This window comes from Arctopsyche grandis, chromosome 4 (genome assembly GCF_051622035.1).
Source record: "Arctopsyche grandis isolate Sample6627 chromosome 4, ASM5162203v2, whole genome shotgun sequence".
NCBI classification, from domain to species: domain Eukaryota; kingdom Metazoa; phylum Arthropoda; class Insecta; order Trichoptera; family Hydropsychidae; genus Arctopsyche; species Arctopsyche grandis.
In genome coordinates, this window is record NC_135358.1 from 25,591,934 (window position 1) to 25,612,898 (window position 20,965).

General features: G+C 32.4%; 1 protein-coding gene across 1 annotated transcript in view; it reads left to right on the forward strand.

Annotated features, from left to right (window-relative positions):
* Nucleotides 1–20,965, forward strand: part of sif (guanine nucleotide exchange factor still life) — a 262,789-nt gene that overhangs the window by 223,756 nt on the left and 18,068 nt on the right. Inside the window, exons 26-27 of the mRNA XM_077428526.1 lie at nt 8,103–8,327; nt 20,626–20,812. Coding sequence (XP_077284652.1) covers nt 8,103–8,327; nt 20,626–20,812 — 412 coding nt within the window. The remainder of the gene's footprint in view (nt 1–8,102; nt 8,328–20,625; nt 20,813–20,965) is intronic.

Sequence of the window (20,965 nt, forward strand, 5' to 3'; positions counted from 1 at the left end):
TGTGACTCCTGGTTGATCGTTTCCTATCAGAGTTTGCCAATTTTCTCTGATTTCATTGTTGAAACGATTCCCGATTAAAAATTGGCTAAAAATCCTTCCTACCCACTATGTCACCACTATTAGAGTATGATTAATGTAAATATTACAATAAAAATGTATGTACAATTCATAGATGTCTCGTTAATTGTCGAGTTTAAGTCAGTGTCTCGTAATTTAGCGACTTATATAATAAAAAAATGCTGTATTATTTGTAATTTGGCCAGGAAGGCGCATTGGGGTTTACCTGTAATGCCTTCCTGGTATGAAATAAAATAAAAAAATAAAATAAAATAAAATAAAATGATATATTGTCGCTGGCCAAGGCTATTGTCTCTAGCAATTTCAGCAGGCACAGCCCTTGAGATATGTATCTACACTATCTTTCTTCTATATATATATATATATATATATATATATATATATATATATATATATATATATATATATATATATATATATATATATATATATATATATATATATATATATATATATATATATATATATATATATATATATATAAAAATCAATGTTTGTCTGTCTGTCTCGAATAGGCTTCTAAGCCAAAGAACCGATTCCGATGGAACATTCAGGATTTGTTGTATGCATGTCCAGAAAGATTACTGTGAAAAAAAAGGGAAAAAACCTCATGATAATAATATTCGTAATTACGATTGTATCGACGCAAAAGTATGAAGCGCCAGTGTGTAGTTAAGTGTTGTTTAACTACACACTGGCTTATGTTTACTTGGTAACCAACTTGCGCGCACGCATTGTCAACTTACAAATACATTACGTCAGCGGTTTCCAAACTAGGAGGCGCGCCTCCCAGGGGAGGCGCGGACTATTGCCAGGGGAGGCGCCAAAACTTTTTAATAAAATAATTTTCATACCATAATATCTACAAATAAATAAAACTTCATATCGTAGCTTAACAGTAAAAATTCAATGCATGAATGTTTATTTTTATTTTTCTTTCATTTTTATATATACATTTAATTCCTATAAAAAATTATCCGGAGAAGAAGATTTTAAAAATTGCGCCTTTGCAAACGCTCTGTTTTAGCTAAAGATGCCCATTTAATTGCATATGTTCGATATGTCGCGGATAATAATATATTAGAAGATATATTATTTTGCAAACACATTCCAGGGAAGACCACATCCATTGAAATTTTTAATATAATAGACAGTTTTATTGAAGAAAACGACATAAAATAATAATTGGACTGTGTACCAACGGAGCTCACTCAATGTCCGGACACAAAGCAGGTCTTAAAGCATTGATCAAAAAGAAAGCACCACATGCTATCTGGACACACTGTATGATTCTCAGAGCAGCTCTATTGTCAAAAAATATGAGCGAGGAACTGAACAGCATTTTTACAAAAACTATAAAAATTATAAACTACATTAAGAATAGTCCTTTGAGAGCAAAGCTGTTTGCAAATCTGTGTGCTGATATGGAAGCCAATTATACCTCACTTTTGTATCATTGTGAAGTTCGCTGGCTATCTCGTGCAAAAATGATTCTAAATGGTGTTTGAACTCAAATAAGAAATAGCAACCTTTCTCGAAGAAAACCATCATTTGTGGACGAACGATAATTTTATTGTTAAACTTGCCTATTTGGTTGAAATTTTTGGAAAATTGAGCGGTTTAAATAATTCAATGCAGGGATCACAAATACAACTACTTGTTCAAAAAGACAAAGAAAAGCTTTCATTAAAAAATTAAAGTTATGGAAATCAAATTTACAAATGAATGGGTTGGATAGGTTTTCATTTTCCAAAGATTTCTGGGGCACAGCCAATATTGAAGCAAGAAAAAATTTTTTACCGACCACTTGGATGTTTTAGTGCTGCATTTTTCCAATTATTTCAAAGACCTTGATTTATCAAAGTTTTTGTGGATACAGAATCCATTTAACTACAATGAAGAAGACAATTCGAGCTGACAGCCATCGAAAAATAAAAATCGATAGAATTATCATGCGATAGCTCACTAAAACAAAAGTTTCAAAATGAAACCATAATTAAATTTTGGATGAATCCTATTTGAGAGTATGAATCTTTGTATTGCAAAGAAATGAAAGTGCTGCTACCGTTCGTAACGTCTTATTTATGTGAAACTGGCTTTTCGGCACTAGCTGCAATGAAAACCAAATATCGAGCCGGGTTAATAGTCGAAAAGGAGTTACGAGTGGCACTCTCCATATTGCTCCCAAGATTTGATAAACTTTGTGCCAATAAACAACAACATCCTTCGCATTCAATTTTGATGTGTTAGATGTAGTTTAATTAGTAATTTAATATAAAAATAAATATATGTACGTGTTCGTATAAATTTATGTTATAGCAAAACCTTTTTATTATTCTGTCTATTGTAGAGTTCAGTATTTTATTTTTAAATAATGGTTTATTATTATTTAAAACGTGTCTATATTATTATATCTATTAAAAAATAAAAGGTAAGGAGGCGCGGAAAAAAAAATTTTTTTTAGGGAGGCGTAGTAGCATAAAGTTTGGAAACCGCTGCATTACGTACCACTCATAACAATCCTACATATCTATATATCTATATATATATATATATATATATATATATATATATATATATATATATATATATATATATATATATATATATATATATTTATATATATATCAATGTATATATATATATATATATTTATATATATATCAATGTATATATATATATATATATATATATATATATATATATATATATATTTATATATATCAATGTTTGTTTATCTGTCACGTATGCGTTCCTATAATTTACTATAATTTAATTTGATTATTAAGTATTAATTTGAAACTAAGACATTCACTTATCGAAACGCATCGAGAAACGGAAACGGGAACGCATGCGTTATGCATGCGTTATTGTACGATGGAACGATGGAACTTTCAGGATTTATTGCATGCATTTTCGGGAAGCTTACTGTGAAAAACCGGGAAAATACCTCTAAATAATAATATTCGTAATTGCGATTTGAAATTCGTAATTCATAAAACGTAATTAGAATTACCGAAGAGAAAGTATAAAGCGCCATTGTTGTCAAGGAAATTTGTTTGTTGACAACCACGATAGCCAGTTGGTTTTTAACGACACGGTTTTGAAAAGACTTTATTTGATCTCCAACCATCACTTGAAACGCAATATACAAGTCCGCCAACTACAACCATTATTTGAAACGCGACATCTGCCAACTGAAGAAACCAAATTCGTATTCGCGTAAGTCGCGGAAAAAACAGACGATCAACGAAAACCAACGAACAATTAAAATTACAAAAACAAAGAAATATTTACAATACCAATTCAAACATTCAATTAATTATACCACCCAAACGAAAAGCTATTGGTCAATCTACACCTCAAGCACGAAAGAAAAAGGCATCACGAGCTTTAGACGAGCAGACGAGCAACGGAATGCAAGACTGGAAACTCTTTTACTGCAAAGGAGTTTATGAAAATAACCGGAGTATGTGGCCTGCTCACGCATCGGAAAACCATCTACTTTATTCGTGTAAAAACAGGAACGGAAACGGGAAAAACGGGAAAGAATGGCATTGCAACGCAATAATTTCAAATGTTTTTTAGGGTAAAATAAACTAATAATTGAATAATTTCAAATGTGTTCGCTGCTAGCGTTTTTCCGACAAACGGGAACGGGAACGAGAACGGGAACGGGAACGGGAACGAGAACGGGAATGGGAACGTGCAAACCGATGGATAATTGAAACATGCGCTTTTTTCTTAATATTTTTTACATATATCATGTTTTAAAACGTGATATTTACTATGTATTTAAATAATTAAGCTTGTGAATATAGGTAAATTTTATTCAATGAATATTTATTTTTTTACTGTTTTTGATTTATATGCTTATTTATACAAAGTATTCCATGAGTATATGTAGTTATGATGAATAAACACACAACCTGAAAGACGTTAATGCTTACATTTTCAGGTCTTAATCCATTTACGTTTAATTCATAACAAGGCTTTAACGGGTCGGTGTTGTAGTCGTAACAGCCTTAATTACAGGGAAAAACTTGAACTTTCGTCCTCGTCTTAGAAGTTAATTGAATTGACTCGACCCACTCCTGGACCGAAGGCAACGTCCAAGTTCGCACCCCCATCGTCCTCCAACCCCTACAGAGAGCTCCGGAAATTGCTTCCAGGCTTCGTCGCGGGACTTCAATAAATACATGAATTGGCTTAGTCCACTTTTCGCGTATCTGGTATATTTTTAATTTTATGAAATGCGTCAACACGCGTCTACAGCAGCCCTCGCTTTATGTGGTTTAATGGTTTCCTTTTAAAGCCGTCGTCGCGCCATAAACATTTGGGCAAACAGAGCGCTTTGCTCGCATAAAACGTCGCGAAAATTAAGGTCACATACGCGACCCGAATTCACAATGCACGCTGTATTTCGTGTATTATGTATGTATGTATGTATGTATGTGTGAATTTCTCGAGAATTTTAAATATCAATATTGCCAGTTTTGGGCCGCGTGTGTCTTCATGCTAGAATTTATTGTGGACAATGTGCAATTTATGTGTTAGATTATGTATGCAATATAAGGGGCGATGATTTATGAAAGACGAATTTCCACTTGTGCAAAGTGTGCTCGTTCACTCCTAGGTTATGTTGTAGTTTCGCAAGTACAACAGAAGAATAATTAAAGTTCGTAATTAAAGTTTGCCGACCAAAGAAAAATATTTAATCAACCACCCTTTCATTTTAACAGTTTCTGCAAAATTACGAGATATAACAATAGATGTACATATTTAGTTGCCTTTTTTTGGTATATCTTTGCTTATGTACATACATAAGTTTGTAAAGTATGTTACACCGAATCTACTTTCAAATAGAAAACGTAAATGTACATATATGAATATAGTACACTAGTTGTTTTACCCGGCTTCGATCGGTATTTGTAATATAAACCGCTTAAACATGACTAATCTAATAGTAAACATTTTATTAAATTGATTTGAATAGTTTTATTTTATATAAATTTATTTGAATACTCATTTATTTTTTTTATTGAATCGGCTGTCACGAACCAACAAACATAAACATATACTGTCTTTTTCGAAATTATATGCATACCAGAATCTGGCACCTGCGCCCCCAGTGGCTGACCGGTGGCGCCTGCACCCCCGGATACTTTGCCCCATAGGGCTTTGCCCCCGGCGGCTTTGAATCCTTTGAATTGAAAAAAATCGAATTGGCGCCTATGAATTGAAAAAAAAATCGGATGTGTTGTCTACGAACTAAAGGAACGAAGGTTACATATATATATATACATACCTACATATATATATATATATATATATATATATATATATATATATATATATACATAACTCTTTTTAAATACATTCAACTAACAGATCCAATCTTACTTCATCCGGATACATACACACACTATCCCACAAAGTCTAAACACAGATTACCTAAACACAATCTGCTTTAGGTCATCGACTTTAGAGAGTCTTTAATTAATATTACATATGTATTAGATGTATTATGAGCAAATATTTATATGTATTACATGTATTATGAGGATTGTAAATAGGTTTTTGAGCTCTTTTTCCTATTATGCTGTAGATTAACATTAGAATAATATAATATTATGATTACTAACCAAATTAAATTAAATTGTAAAATAGAAAATGATCAGTAGATCAGTAGCTATTAAAATAGCTATAAGATGTATTGTGAACATAATTTCTTAATAATAAAAAGCATTTAAAAAAAAATGTATGTACATATGTACATTTGTATTCACAAATATTTAATGAAACCGTTGTGAGATAGTCTGAATTGTCAACTGAAAGTTTTAAGATGATAATTGAATTATGCCAGTACTAAAAATAGTTTTGAAAAAAATATAAGAATGCCATTCAGCAGTAATAAATACGATCTGCATAAGTTACGTCCAGTTAGTGACCGGGAGTGAGCGTGAGCGCATATATGTACATACATACATACATCTACAATGTCATTTCCTTTCTTTATCGCTGCTTCATCGAATAGTATGGTTTTATTCAGTAGATACATTTACACATTTCAATTAAGCCGTCAATATATAATCGTCTAATTGTTTTTCATCCTATCCTGTCTAAAAACACGAGTGGAAAAGATCCACACGTTAATATCGAGGTGTGTTAGGTGCACAAATTAATAACGATCAAAAGGCATCAAAGCAATTGCTTCACACGACGTCGAAAACGGAAGGGAGGGTTAAACCCTTTGTGAGATCACTCCGAATGAATGGCATTTCATGTTTTCGGTTTACGAATACAATAATCCCGCATGTAAATGTGGCAATTTCCAATTAACATTGCGGTCATACGTCCGCCGGCCTCATTGTGAGCAAATTGAGTTTTCGCCCCAGCAACGCCGCTCACATCACCTGCGCTTACGTTAGTTTGACCTATAACAAACCCTCATTTCCCCTGCCCCATCGCCAACCCCAGGTATTCCCAAAAGTTGGGCCAAATTGCTCAAATTAAAGTTTGATTGCCCACCCCGGCTGCGTTCAGGCGCGTGAGCGTAATGAATATGTCGCGCGAAACGGTTCAAACGTTTACGGCTACGTTGTTACGTATAACCATTATATGTATTATGGATTGGGTAATGTCACGTTGTATGAATTTTTCGTATCCCGTAATTTGGAATGTGAAAATGTTACCCAAAACTGTAGCTATCCGGCTAAAGTTTGTAATATTTGCTTATGAGATGGAAACGTGGTACTATGTTTGAGAATAAAGGCACTTATATGTGTAGGCTTGCGCATATATAAAAAAAAATCTTTGACATCGGAGAGCGTCGATAGATTCCTTCTTTCGTTAATTTTATAGCGGAATTCGTCGATGACGTGTAGTTTTTCTGTTTGCGCCCTTAGAGTGGCCCACACTTTTTTTTATTTCAATCAATATATCAGAATAAATTTCGTAATGAGTATTTCGGGGATGTAGAGCAAGCATAAAATATTGAAATCATTTGTTAAACCTACATATGTATTATTTACTTTATATATATATATATATATATATATATATATATATATATATATATATATATATATATATATATATATATATATATATATATATATATATCTCTTTCTATAATATCACTCAAGTCTTGAAATCAATGTTAAAAATCACAAATTATGAGAGGCTTAACCGAAAATCGAAAGATGAGCAGAGATATAATGCGCTAAAACTTTTGATTGGTGCATTTTTGTCTTAAATGCAAAAAATTTATCTGTTGTATCGGTGTCTTTTGAGACCAGTGATTATTTTTCCAAAAAATAAAGTTTTTTCTCAATCAATCATACACGCTCGTCTAACAAATTGCTCAAACACGAGGGGTGTACTATAAAGATTAAGAATTATTTATTAATTAATTGAACCGGTATAAATCCACAGAGTAACAGCCACAGAGACATACATATATGAACAAATTTTTGCAACATTTTCTAAACAACGAAAATGAATATATGAATAGCTCCAATATTCGCGGAAGGGATGGGACAGGATTGCCAATTTTTTGGAACCGTTTCTATGAAATGAGATAAATCGGCAAACTATAAAAGGAAACGATCGACCTTGGAGTCACATAACCAAGGTATGGCCAGCAGCATACAGAATAGAACCCGTACCAATTTAAAGCATTAAATGCAAACCATTGATCTATGCCGCTGTTTATTTGTTCACAACGCAATACAATTAATAGGGTACCTTTCCTCACTATTACATAAGACTGACTACGAAAAATATCTACGTGACCTTAACATGTATTTAATTTAAACTACATCAAACTAATCTTAATTATCCAACAAATTTAATTTAAACTACATCAAACTAATCTAAATTATCCAACTAAATTATCCAATCCAACGTTATGTCTCCAATTAGCAAAGGTTTCTTAAACTGTTATTGTTGACTTTTATCATAAATTTTAATATAAAAAAAGTATGATAAAATCTTAATGTGACTATTTTTCTCTTCTACAGATGTCTCGCGAAGAGTCCGAAAAGACGATAAAGGTATCGTTGCCAGAAAGTGCACATGCTGCTGTTCTACTAAGAGAAGCTATGAGCGTTGAAGAATTCCTGGCCGCAGCATGCGCTCGAAAAGGATTGGCGCCAATGGAGCACTTCGTAAGGGTTAAAAAACGCAGAGATATGGAAGACCACAACTATTTCGTACCCCATCGCAGCGATCTTATTGACACATATGTGAGTACATGCATACATTAAATCGTAAAAATTTTACCAAAAATATTAATAATTGGAAAAGGCGGCATAGCCGATGGACCCAATTTTATATTTTCCCATGATGCCATTTTCGGATTGACCCTAAACGATATGTATGGTATTAAATTTATACATATATAAATTTATAGAGTTTGAAATCATATTCAAATAGTGGTTAGGATGGTTTTTTGCCAATTTAACGAGGAACCGTTTCAACAATGAAATCAGACAAATTGGCAAACTCTGGTAGAAACCTCAACACAAATACACAAGTACTCGAAATATATATTTTTTTAATTGAAGACAGCCCACGGGATCGAACCCGGCAAGCATTAACGTAATCAAAAAGTTATGCTGTGGGTTATATATGTATGTATGTATGTACATAGGATCAAGATTCGAAGTATTCTGAATTCTGTAAAACGGCTTTTATTTCACATCCATTCTTCAGGCCTGACAAAAGGCAAGTGAATCATACACAGTTACATAGTTCCCATACACGCTATGCACCGTGCCCGCTCGCTAGTTGCTCACTTTGCGCGCTTATAAATTCTTCTACGTATATATATATATATATATATATATATATATATATATATATATATATATATATATATATATATATATATATTTTATCATATGATATTTGATGATAATATATACTACATACATACATATGTATGTAGATATAGTGTAAACCATAAATATATTTGGTTTTAATTTACTTATTAAAAATATATTTGGTTTTAATATATTATGTGAAATAATTGTATACATACACATATGTACGTTTGTACACATACGAGCCGCTATATTTGTAAGTGGCAGAAATTGAATTTTCAGTTCAAAAATACTATTTCAGTTTTACTTATGTAATTCATAAATGGTTATTCTTATCACTACTATTAAGTTCCAGTTCACTACTTTTAATGTGCAGAATTTTGAAAAAGAAGAATAAACTATTTATAAGCCGTCGGTATTTTCAAATATTTTCAAACACAAAATATTATGTTTAATGTTTTGCGAGATATTTCCTGAACTTAAGGAAAGTAGACTTACTAATGTAACGCCACTAATTAATATAACGGCTCATATATGAAAATATCATAAAAATAATTTATCAAAAACGAGGCATTAATATGTATAAGAAAATGTAATATAAAAATACATTTTAATTAACTTTCTTGGAAATTCGATTTTTCATCATACTTTATTTGCATAATTTTCTTCGAAAGCTAAGAGTGATGTTTGCGGATAGAAGGGGGGATGAGTTTGGAAAAATTGAAAATGGAATAGCCTGTCCGTTGATCGGATTTTCTCCAATGTCAAATAAGCTCATTTTGACGTAAGAAGCTTACAAAAGGAGTTTCATCAAAATCGGTTCATTCCGAACGACCGCGCCACCATCTGGATATTTTCAAAAAAAAAAAATGAAAAAAGAAAACTTCATATACAAAGTAAATTATTTTCCACAAACGCAATACATACATATGTACTTTTGTATACATTCATATCTAAGATTCAGCTTTTCCTTGATCAATTCAATTTATGTATAGACAGGATCTAGTGACCTATCGACATGAAATTATTATTTCGCATTCTGCACAATATAATTACTGATTATTACGATTCCCATACACACGTGAATTCTAATTTCCTGAATACTCATCCGTATGAATACCATAATTTCAATATCGCATACTACTAATTTAGTTAATACGTACAAGAATAGTTTACGTACATTTTCGCTGATATGAAACGAACAAACTAATGGAATTCCAAACGAGCCAAATTGAGCCCCCGATTGAGTTTGCAAAACTGTAAATTAAATAACAAACTTATTCCCAATTTAGATTTGGTACATACATACGTATGACCTAATTATTATAGTAGATATATATATACCAACAAGCATATTGGTGTCTACGCCAGAAGTATACAGATTTTAATATTTGTGATACATATGTATGTATGTACATATGTACGTCTGAAACACACAAGTTTATACGATATACATAGATAAACCACTTCAGAGCGAACTATCTCGCGGTCTACGGATTCTGCATACCGTGTCAGATTTACCAAATGAATATTCAAATCAAATTTGTCGAATTTCCATCTCAAACATTCACATCAAAACAATAGCAGGCAAGACTACGCGCGTCTCGTAATTAGCCTCAACATACATATGTATATTCAAATATATCATATTATATGTGCATAGGGATAACATTTGTACTATTTTTATCAGATAAACAAAAGCACTCATGAATGTAGTGACTGCAGTATGTAGTTTGAAAATCGGATTGTGAAATAGTCAGTACAGTCAATAGTATAATATTATACGAGTATATACGTATGTATGTGTCTATGTACATATATTATACAATACGGAGCCAATTAGGACAGATGTTCCAAGTGCGTCTCATAATTGTACAGCACCCCGTGCACAATAGAACCGTTTGTAACCGCTGATCACAGAGGTTTACAATTCAGCAAACACTCTGTAAACTCACGTACGCGTTCAATTACGGGTAAAGCTTCTCCCCCGTATATGCTTTCATACTGAACAAATAAATTTTCTATACATATATTAATAGATTGCATAATGATAAATGTATTATATGTATACATGAAAGTCTTTCGTTTGTTTTCTCGATCATGTTTTTTTTTTTTTGGGTAAAAAAATATATTTTTTTAAATGAATTATTTATTTTAGATAGTAAATTATATTATAATATTAAAAAAGTTTAAAAATCGATAGCTATTTTGCGTATGATGGTTCAAATCCTTGTTTTCTCAATAGCTTGTGATAATGTTTTGATTGATGGGCTGTTGTAAATATCATCATCATCATTCACAACCATTCGCCATCCACTTTCTCTCCAACAAGCTTCCATTCGTCTCTTTTATGAGCCACTCTCATCCATCTCATTCTGATTTCATCCAGCCATCTCCCCTGTGGCATTCCTTGTGAACCTTTTACATTCTCTTTGGTACAACTCTAGCTCTGATTTCATCTCTCCATTGTCCGTGACCCATTCGTTGCCATTTTAATCTGTTTACTCTCACCATTACATCAAACAGCTTGTAAATATATATTTTACATATATGTACATATGTATGTATACGAGTATATAATTATCATACTAAATTAAATACCTTTCCTTTATATCCTTTCCGACTTGTAAAGACCACAGAAATACTCAAAATACACAAAATATTTCTTAATGAACTTTGATCAAAATCGAATAAGAATTAAATTTAAAATATATAAAAAGATCTCTTAAAATGTAAAATTTTTATTAAAAACTTTTTATATGAAAAATAATTATTATTGTGTATATTTTGCCTTACTTAATTTAAGTATTCGAATTATATCATGTTTATTCGTTATTTTGTAATTGAATTATTGAATCTCTAATTAAAGTTGGTGTCAAATTTTAAGTAGGAAAAATAGTATAGATCAATTGAATTTGTCTTTAAATGTAATTTATTTGAATTTTGGCTTTCGTTTGAATCGATCGTAAGCTGGCAAACACACTAGTAATAATAACAATGGAAAAATATAAGAAGGTAGGGTGTAACAAGATAAAGTACTCGAAGTGTCAAATTAAACATCGGCTTTTGCCGATAAAGACGTTTAAAAGTTAGATTTTTTACGAGCAAAGTTCAACAAGTGCAATTATACGAAAATGTAGTCCGGATGAAATACTGAAAAAGTTACGTGATTTCTCTCGGCCACTTATATTTAATGTTTGGAAAAACAAGCGAGGGGAAAAAAGTGAGTCGGTATTACATTATCGTCACAAGATGTTTTCGCGAACTAATCGTGTAAATATAATGTAAGTGTACTTAATCGATCGATGCGTGGGTTAAATGGCGCAGTTAACGTCACGTAATATCGGTTCACTTTCATAAAATCTTATGATGATGGGCTTAAGTTGCAGATTTGATACTCATTTTGTAAATAGCACGTACATAATATTGCATTAACACTATCGTTCAGAGTTTAATTTTAATTCGAGAATAATTCGGTTTATGATACGGCCATCACAACGAAGAGCCATAATTGCTGTCAAATCTGTGACGTGGCACTTAACCCAAACGTGCGTACATATGTACATACTACATACAAATGTACATATATGTATATGTACATATTGAAAATACGTTAGCGTATTTCATATGTGACGTGAAAACGGTTCAACCGTGCATTCCAAATGTATACACAATTACCTAAAATTAGACACGACATCTTACGAGTTTGTATAATATACGATATAATAACAAACGTGAACTGGAAAGGTCAAGACCTGTACTATGAACGCCCACACTTTCGGCGATTCTAATAATAATATTTATATTTGTGTGTATAAAAATAAGAAGGGCTGATATATGTAATACGTATTCAGAAATAGCACTGCTATGTGATATTTTTACATACATACATACATGTGTGAAAAATCGATATATTGTACTATACACAATGAACGTATACATATGTATGTAGATGAACCTATAGACGGCGTGCGAGATTGTTTATTTTTACTGCTTGTCGCTTTTGCTAATTTGCTTAATTTAATCTTTTCCGTGAATTAGATTCTTAGGCACTTTGGCGGAAAAGCATTCAAAACGAACAATTTCCAGAACATTAACTTTTTATTGCTTTCGCTAATAAGTCGCTTGTAAAATTTGAAGACGCAGAAAATCCTCTTCGTTTTGCACAATTTGCACAATTATCTTATTATAAAATAACGTAACAAAATTCTCATTTTCGACATACAATAATATACATAAATTTACTTGCTGAATTTATTTTGGAATATTTCAATACTTTGCCTCAGTAAATCTTGGAATGGTATTTGAATCGAGAAATCTTCTCGGAATTTTCCGATTTTCTTCTCCTAATTCGTATTTCTCACATCAGAATCGTGATTATGTTTCTATAATGTGATATGAATATTCAGCAGTACAAAGAGATGTCGAAAAATAAGGCCTTATTCTATGAATTTGAATGGTAAGGAATACGTTTCTTCTTCATATTTTATTACATACATTTCTATCATAAGTGCCATGAAAAGAATTGCTACAAAACGACACATGTGGTTTTATTATACATATTTTGTACATAAGTACTAACAATTTCAAACATTACAGTACAGTATATATATTTTTTTTATTTTTACATACATATGTATATACAAATATACCAGGAAGGCTTAACAGGTAAACCTCAAATGCGCCTTTCTGGTCCACATAATTATTACATAGATACATGTATATCTAAGCAATATCTGACATCTATGGTCAGATATTACAAACATCGTATGAATACTGTCCAAACATCGTATGAATAACATCGTATGAATACAAACATCGTATGAATGCTGTCCCTGAATGTGATATTTTCCACCTTGGGGAGCGTAGATTGTCGGATATTATCTTAACATATTTATCTGGTAACCTGCGCTCATCATTACTTTCTTAATTTGAATGTGATGAATGAGTGGAATCTTAATCTACTCTCTTCCATTTGGGCCTCGCTGTGATTTTATTTTTTATTCATATTTTGTTTTATTTTATTTTATTTTTTCTTTCTCTTTTGTACATTTTTATATACTATTTTAATTTTGATCAGTGTAAACAAAGAATGGGATTTATGGATTTTATTTTTAATTTTTACACTTTTGTTATTTTTTTTTTCTCTCTGAATGATGTATTATTTTCCTTTTGTTACTTTTTTTGTAATTTTATTTTACCATGTTTTCTGCTTTTGCTTTTTTCCTTTATTTACAGTTTACTTGTTTTTATATCATGTTTTTATATATTTTTCAAATGTAGGCCATTGTGGCGCATTAGGTTCTTCCTGTAATGCCACAATGGTCCAAAACTATTAAATAAATAAATAAATACGATAAATAACGATGAATAACTTTCATGTAACAATACGAATTTTTATATTCGTTAAACAACCACAGAGACATATATGGTGAGCGATATGGCGAAACCTAAGATATAACAATAACTAAAGGCTTGCAACAGAAAATTGGGAAGAAAACGCCAATTTTTACAGGAACAGTTTCAATAAAAATCAGAAAAATTGTCAAATTCTGATAAGAAACGGTCGACCTCGACAAACCAAGGTCTGGCCAAAAGCGAGACTTAGCGGGAATCGAACTCGTAACATCAAGTACGAAATAATTCAACATTCACCACTAGACCACGCTGCTGTACATATACTAGTGTCTAGCTAGTCTCAGCACTTTTATAGAATCAAATTCGAAATGCTAGAAACTGGGGGGGGGAGGATACCGATTTATTTGATCCAATAAATTGGAAAACTTGATCTGTGTTCTAATAACCACCAAGATCTCAAGGCCGGGACTTGAACCCACGACTTTTCTACTGGTAAATAATAGCTCTTTCAGTGAGCTACGCTATGGATCTTGATCCAATCATAACGACATCAATCACAGATTTTGAAATTTGATTATAATGATTTGTACTTTGATTCAAATATTCCGAGTTGTGCTTATAAATCATATGTATGTACGTGGTTATGTTCACATAACACATATGTGTTTTTCCAGCTTCGAGACGTACGTTTTCATTTTGTTTGCGTTCGGATAGGCAGCAGTAATTAAAGCATCTGGCCCGTTTTCTGGATCGAGGATAAACAGTCCTAGATACGGCAACAATGAGGCGACCCGGGAGTGAAGGGGGAGAGGGACAGGAGCTGGGCTAAAAATAACCAACCACCCCCAAGAGGAGGGCGACTGACGTCACAGTCCTCCCACCAGCCACCCCCTTAAGCAGCGTTGCACTCGAATCTGTGCCATCTAATTGCAACGACCCACTGTATCCATTGAGATGATGCAGATTTTTTTTTTTGGGTCACGCAAAATAAACGAACGATATATTCTCGACTTTATTCCCTTTAGACCCGCTTCGTATTTATCGCCGTCGAATTGGGCCGAAATGCCATTTCACCCCTGCGCGCGCAAAATACATACAATGGGATTTGGCATAAGCCGTATTTGCTGATCCTGAATGATGGGCCTTTCAGGGATGACGTATTTAACGTTGGTACACTGATTTGCGTCGCTACTCCCAACTGAAAAATCTAAATTCGTTGTTATTGAATTGTATGCACAAAATATCGGCATTTCAATTATACTTCAATAAGTTCTCATACACTTTTGATTAATTCTCCTCTTCTTCTCCTCTTTTATCTTTTATGTTTTTACTATTTTTGTAAAAATAAAATTAATTATATTTTATTTAAAATGAAATACTATGTACATATATACATAGCAAATCTAATTGATTTGTAATATAATGTATATTTTAACAATAAAAATCCATATAAAATGGTAATAGGAAAAAGAAATTGTGAAATCTCCATACAGTTATCAAAATCTTGAATTTAAATACCGATACTCATTATACCGTAGAATTTCTGGATTCTACATATAACAAAGATCTTAATCCTAAGGCTTCAAATGCAAGTAGCGTTGCATCATACAGTTGGTGCATATTAAAAATGTTGCTTACAACACAGCCTCGAAACAATACGCAGCTTGATTATGTGCCTGGCATTTTCTACACTGGGTGTATATGTATGTGTGTGAATATGGAGTGATGCTGCACAATACACAGGATGTCAGCAAATCTAGAACCGATCAATATTTGCCGATCACTATTGGCGTGCCAGCCGGAAACACTTACGTTAATTATGCCCTGTACCGAATGAGATTTTGATTTACGTACACCTACAAACATATATATGTATATATGTACATACATCTGTATATATGCGTGTGTTTGTATTTGCAGATACGTATGTATTTATACATTTGCACACTATCGAGTTTAGCTGAAATTAAATGTTACGTTTCCGAGTGAGATGATTGTCTGTGTGTGGGTATAAATTGAGATGGTATCGATATGTAGGTCAAGATTTTAATTAAAGTTAAGAGATTGATCCGTTCGTTTTCAACATGTCGATGATCGCACGATACATTACCTCTGTAAGTGGGTATCTATAAGAGATGGGAGGGATGTTTTAAAGATGGGGTAGATTTTGAGGACAAGTTATGTGAGAAATAGTGAGAAAAGGATAGAGGAGAAAGTGGTTCGTTGAATTGTAGATACATATGTAAGGGAATGTGTGGTACGACTGAGTAGTGAGATGAGTTGAAATGGTGACTATATTGAAATCTATGTATTTGATCATCTGGTAGTGAACGTTTGAGCTCATCTCCAACCTAAGAGAAAATATCAGGACGTATGTACATATGTTCAGTTGCTTTATCATCATCATCATCATCCAACGAGTTCCTATTCGTCTCTGTTTTGAGCAACCCCTGTGGCCTTCTTTGCAACCTTTTACATTCTCTATGGTAACAATCGAGCACTTCTTTCATCCATCTGTCGTTCTTTCTTCAAGTTATGTGACCCACCCATTAGTATTTCAATTTTTTTACTCTCACCATTACACCAACCACCTTTGTCATACTTCTAGTCCACGTATTCCGTTTTCTATCTCTCCACGTTATGCCTAGCATACAGTGTTCCATACTTATTTTAGTCCACTAGACCTTATGTAGCATTCTGACGTTCAATGCCCAAGTTCCGTACACCATCACTGGCACGATAATTTAAGAATACGGTATCTATGTATTAGGGTTTCTGTATTCCCGGACTTTTTCAATTCCCGGGACATGAGAGGGAGCCCGGGATCGTTTCCGGGATTCCCAGGATCCCGGGACACACAAAAAAACTGTTTTTTTTTCAATCTAATATATTTTTTATTAATAAAATATAAAAAAGTAAATTTACATAATATATCTATTAACTGTAAAAAATTTAATTATAAAAGTAAACTTATTTAAAGTAGCTTCTTAAGAATAATAAAATAGTTAAATGAAAATCCGAAAGCCTATTTCTAGATTCGGTACAAAAATTTCCAGCAATGGAAAAAATTCTTTCAGTTTAGTTCGAAGTTGGTTTTATTGTTAAAATGGACAAAAACAATTTTTTTAAATTATCAGTTTTTTCTCCTGTCAGCATGTATATTTCAATTTCTTTTTCAAAGTCGAGGTTATTTCTATTTACATACGTTATTTTGTATATTTGTCTTTGATAACTCCGTATTTCAATCTTCATTAAAAGAGTTTTTTCCAATGTAAATCGTCAATACAAGAAGGATATACTTCACAATAGTTTCACCGTAGGATATACATATGTACATTCGCTTTTATTATAACACTAGTGAATTTGGCGTGATGTTCGTAACTATTAGCTCAATTTAGACCTATATTCAGGCTATTTGGGGTGATCGGTTCGAGTCGCGACAAAGTCGTCTCGTCGAAAAATGGATTTATCGATTTTTATCGATTCATTCATTATGTTCGGCGAGAGTTAGGACACACACACACACCCACACACACAAACAGATTACCGTCTTTATATATATGATGATAAAGAATGTTTTGTTCGGTATAAAATTAGAATTATTTAAAATTTGTGTTAAAAAAATCAGTTTTAGGCATCTTCTTTTTTCGATTTTAATTTTCAATTCTTGGAATAATTCATCGGTAAGGTCAAGTCCTTCGGTATTGAGATTTTCCAAAAATAGAATTACAAGAAACGATTTTGGCCAAACGTACATAAACAATTATGCTCATAAAACTTCCAAGTTCGGGGAATGCGATGTACTTTACTGCTACTTATTTGTGTATTTGATTTATTATTTCCGCGAATTCCCGGGAATGTCTGTCCCGGGTTGACCCGGGTCAGAAACCCTACTATATACATATGTATGTATGTATGTTTTAAAATTTTTACAGCATTTACATACAAACGATTAATGTATGTACATACATAAGTACTTATTTTCTGCTTTCGAATAGTCTCCATATGCTGATTTTTTTCCGATTATTGTTCATTAATACATTACTAAAACATACGTATGTATATAAGTGTTTCCTGTATTTTTAAAACACTGTTCAAAATGTATATTGAAAAGATTTTTGCTAGCGAGCGCTCATAGTTTCCTAGTATGTATGGACAGAGAGTTTGGGAACTACTTAGTGGTTGCTGTGCAACCACTAAGCCAGCAGTATGGCTCAATGGTTGCGTTTATGTTAAGCACCAAGAGATTATTGGGTTCAATCCCAGGCTAATCTTTAATACTGCTGGTTAGACTTGGATATTTGTGACTCCAAGTCGATCGTTTCTTATCACGGTTCGCCAATTTTATCTGATCATTATTGAAACGGTTCCTCAAAATTGGTAAAAAAAAATCATCCTACCTGCGTCACAAATCTTCTGTATTAAAATATATGTACAATTTGTAAAAAAATATGAACAAGTCTAAATCCATTTATGTCTCACTGGATTAATTCATTTATTAATTGATTATTGCTAATTTCGTGGTCTTCAGCTTCTCTAAATACATTGATTTATGTAATAAAAATGCTGCATTCCTTCCTGGTTTATATGTATTTACACATGTAAAAATAAAAATAAAATATGTAGCACTTACCCTTTGGCAGGCCTGACGGGTAGATGTGAAATAAAATCCGTTTGATCTAATCCGCGTATATCATTCAGAATACTTCTCTCATCGTGATCCTTAATGTATAGCTTAGTGATAGAGGTTAATTTTAACCACGAAGAGGTTGCTGGGTTCGATCCCGTGGGTTGACCCCAATCAAAAAGAATTTATTTGCTATGCTGGTCAGACTTGGATATTTGTGACTTCAAGTCGATGATTTCCTACCAGAGTTTACCAATTTATGTGATTTCATTATTGAAACAGTTCATTAAAATTGGCAAAAACCATTCTACCAACTATGCATGTCATCACTATTTGAATATGATTTTAAATTTATACAATATATAAATTTATATATGTACAACTTTAAAACAATAGGTGGCACCTAGGGGTAAGACCCTTAATAATGTCACAGAAAAATATAAATTAAAATAAATAAAAAAATTACTATTAATGATGTACGCCTTCGTAAGTTAGAAATACTACACATTTTGTTTATGTACATATTCGAATAAAAGTATACAAAGTCAACAAAGAAATGCATATATGTATCTATGTAATACAAATGCACTTACTTAATATAAAAATAATAATAGAGCTCCTGTTGTTTGGCGAATAAATAATGTAAGCTGAAACTGACTCAGAGTTGCTGATTTATACCGAGAACTTAGAATAAATTGACGCGTCTCGAAAGCTCTAATCAAAGCGACGACTTCCGGTTTTGTTTTTGAATCGTGTTGTGTCGAGTTTTTTCACACCACTCGAAAGCTTACTACGCTACTGATGACAAAGTCTCCATTAGAGTTTTCCATAGAGCTTGGTGTGCATTAAGCCCAGGACTTAAATCTTCCGCTCTGGAGCTTTTCCGGAAGAACGAAAAAAAAACGCTTTCAAACAATGCCGCTCTCTGAAACTCTAAATGGAATATGTACACAAGCTCTGAAGCTCAATGTGAAGAAGGTTTGTGTCTAGGAAGTTTGAATTGATTCAATTAAAATGCTTGGAAATCGACACAGAGAGAGAGGAAATTTCGCACATCAATATACATCTACATATACATATGTACATATGTATGTATACTTTGATGACGTTTAGAGCAGCTTTAAAAATCTGCAACGGAATTTGACCACATGGTTAAATACTCGAACGTTTACCATGATGGATTGTTCACCCTCCGTTATTAATACACCGATAATGCTATTATAGCGCTGTTATGATAGATTGCTTCAATTTTAGCAATATACATAAATACATATATATGTATGTATATATTATATGACAAAAACCGAAATTTGGTAACATAATTAATCAAATACTGAGAAAAAACGATTCTCATTAATAGCTTTTGGCTTTTGTACATATTTGCATATATGTACATATATACAGATGCTAAATTTAGATTCGATTTGATATTAGATTTAACTTTTCGTTTAAAATAACATTGGTATGTCTTTTTAAAACTTTTTATATTATAAATACGTATATAAAATAATATGCTTCGCGTTAAAATTTTTGTAATATGAATGAAACTTTGAAAGGTCAATCTAATGGGTAATTTTTAACGTCTTAATATAATATTCCATTGAATATTTATTTAAAATTAAATTTTAAATATCATGAAATTCTGCGACTCATACAAGAGGTTAAAAGTGGAATCAATTTAACATGTTCTGGTTTCAAAATAATAAATTAGTGCTGTTTTATTTTTGTTTACAGTTGCATACACACGAGGTGGTCGAAGTTTGCGCAAAAATTCTGTACCAAGTGGAGCTTCAGAGAGGTGCTCTCGAACAAATGTGGGGCTTCAGCGTTGAAGCTGAGCTGACTGAGAATGCCGAGCGACAAGACGAGTTGTGCTGTTATGTCAGTCGAGTTGAGGATAAGAGTGTCGCTATGCAAAATGGTGAGTCTGATTTTGATTAAATTATTTCGAATATATTGTATTTTGCAGTGTGATTTAAAAATGTGAAACCTTCTATGGTTAGGTAATCGTATTTAATGGCGTATTTAATATGTGTCAGTCGTTCTCCATAAAGAACAAAAAGGAATGAAGGGA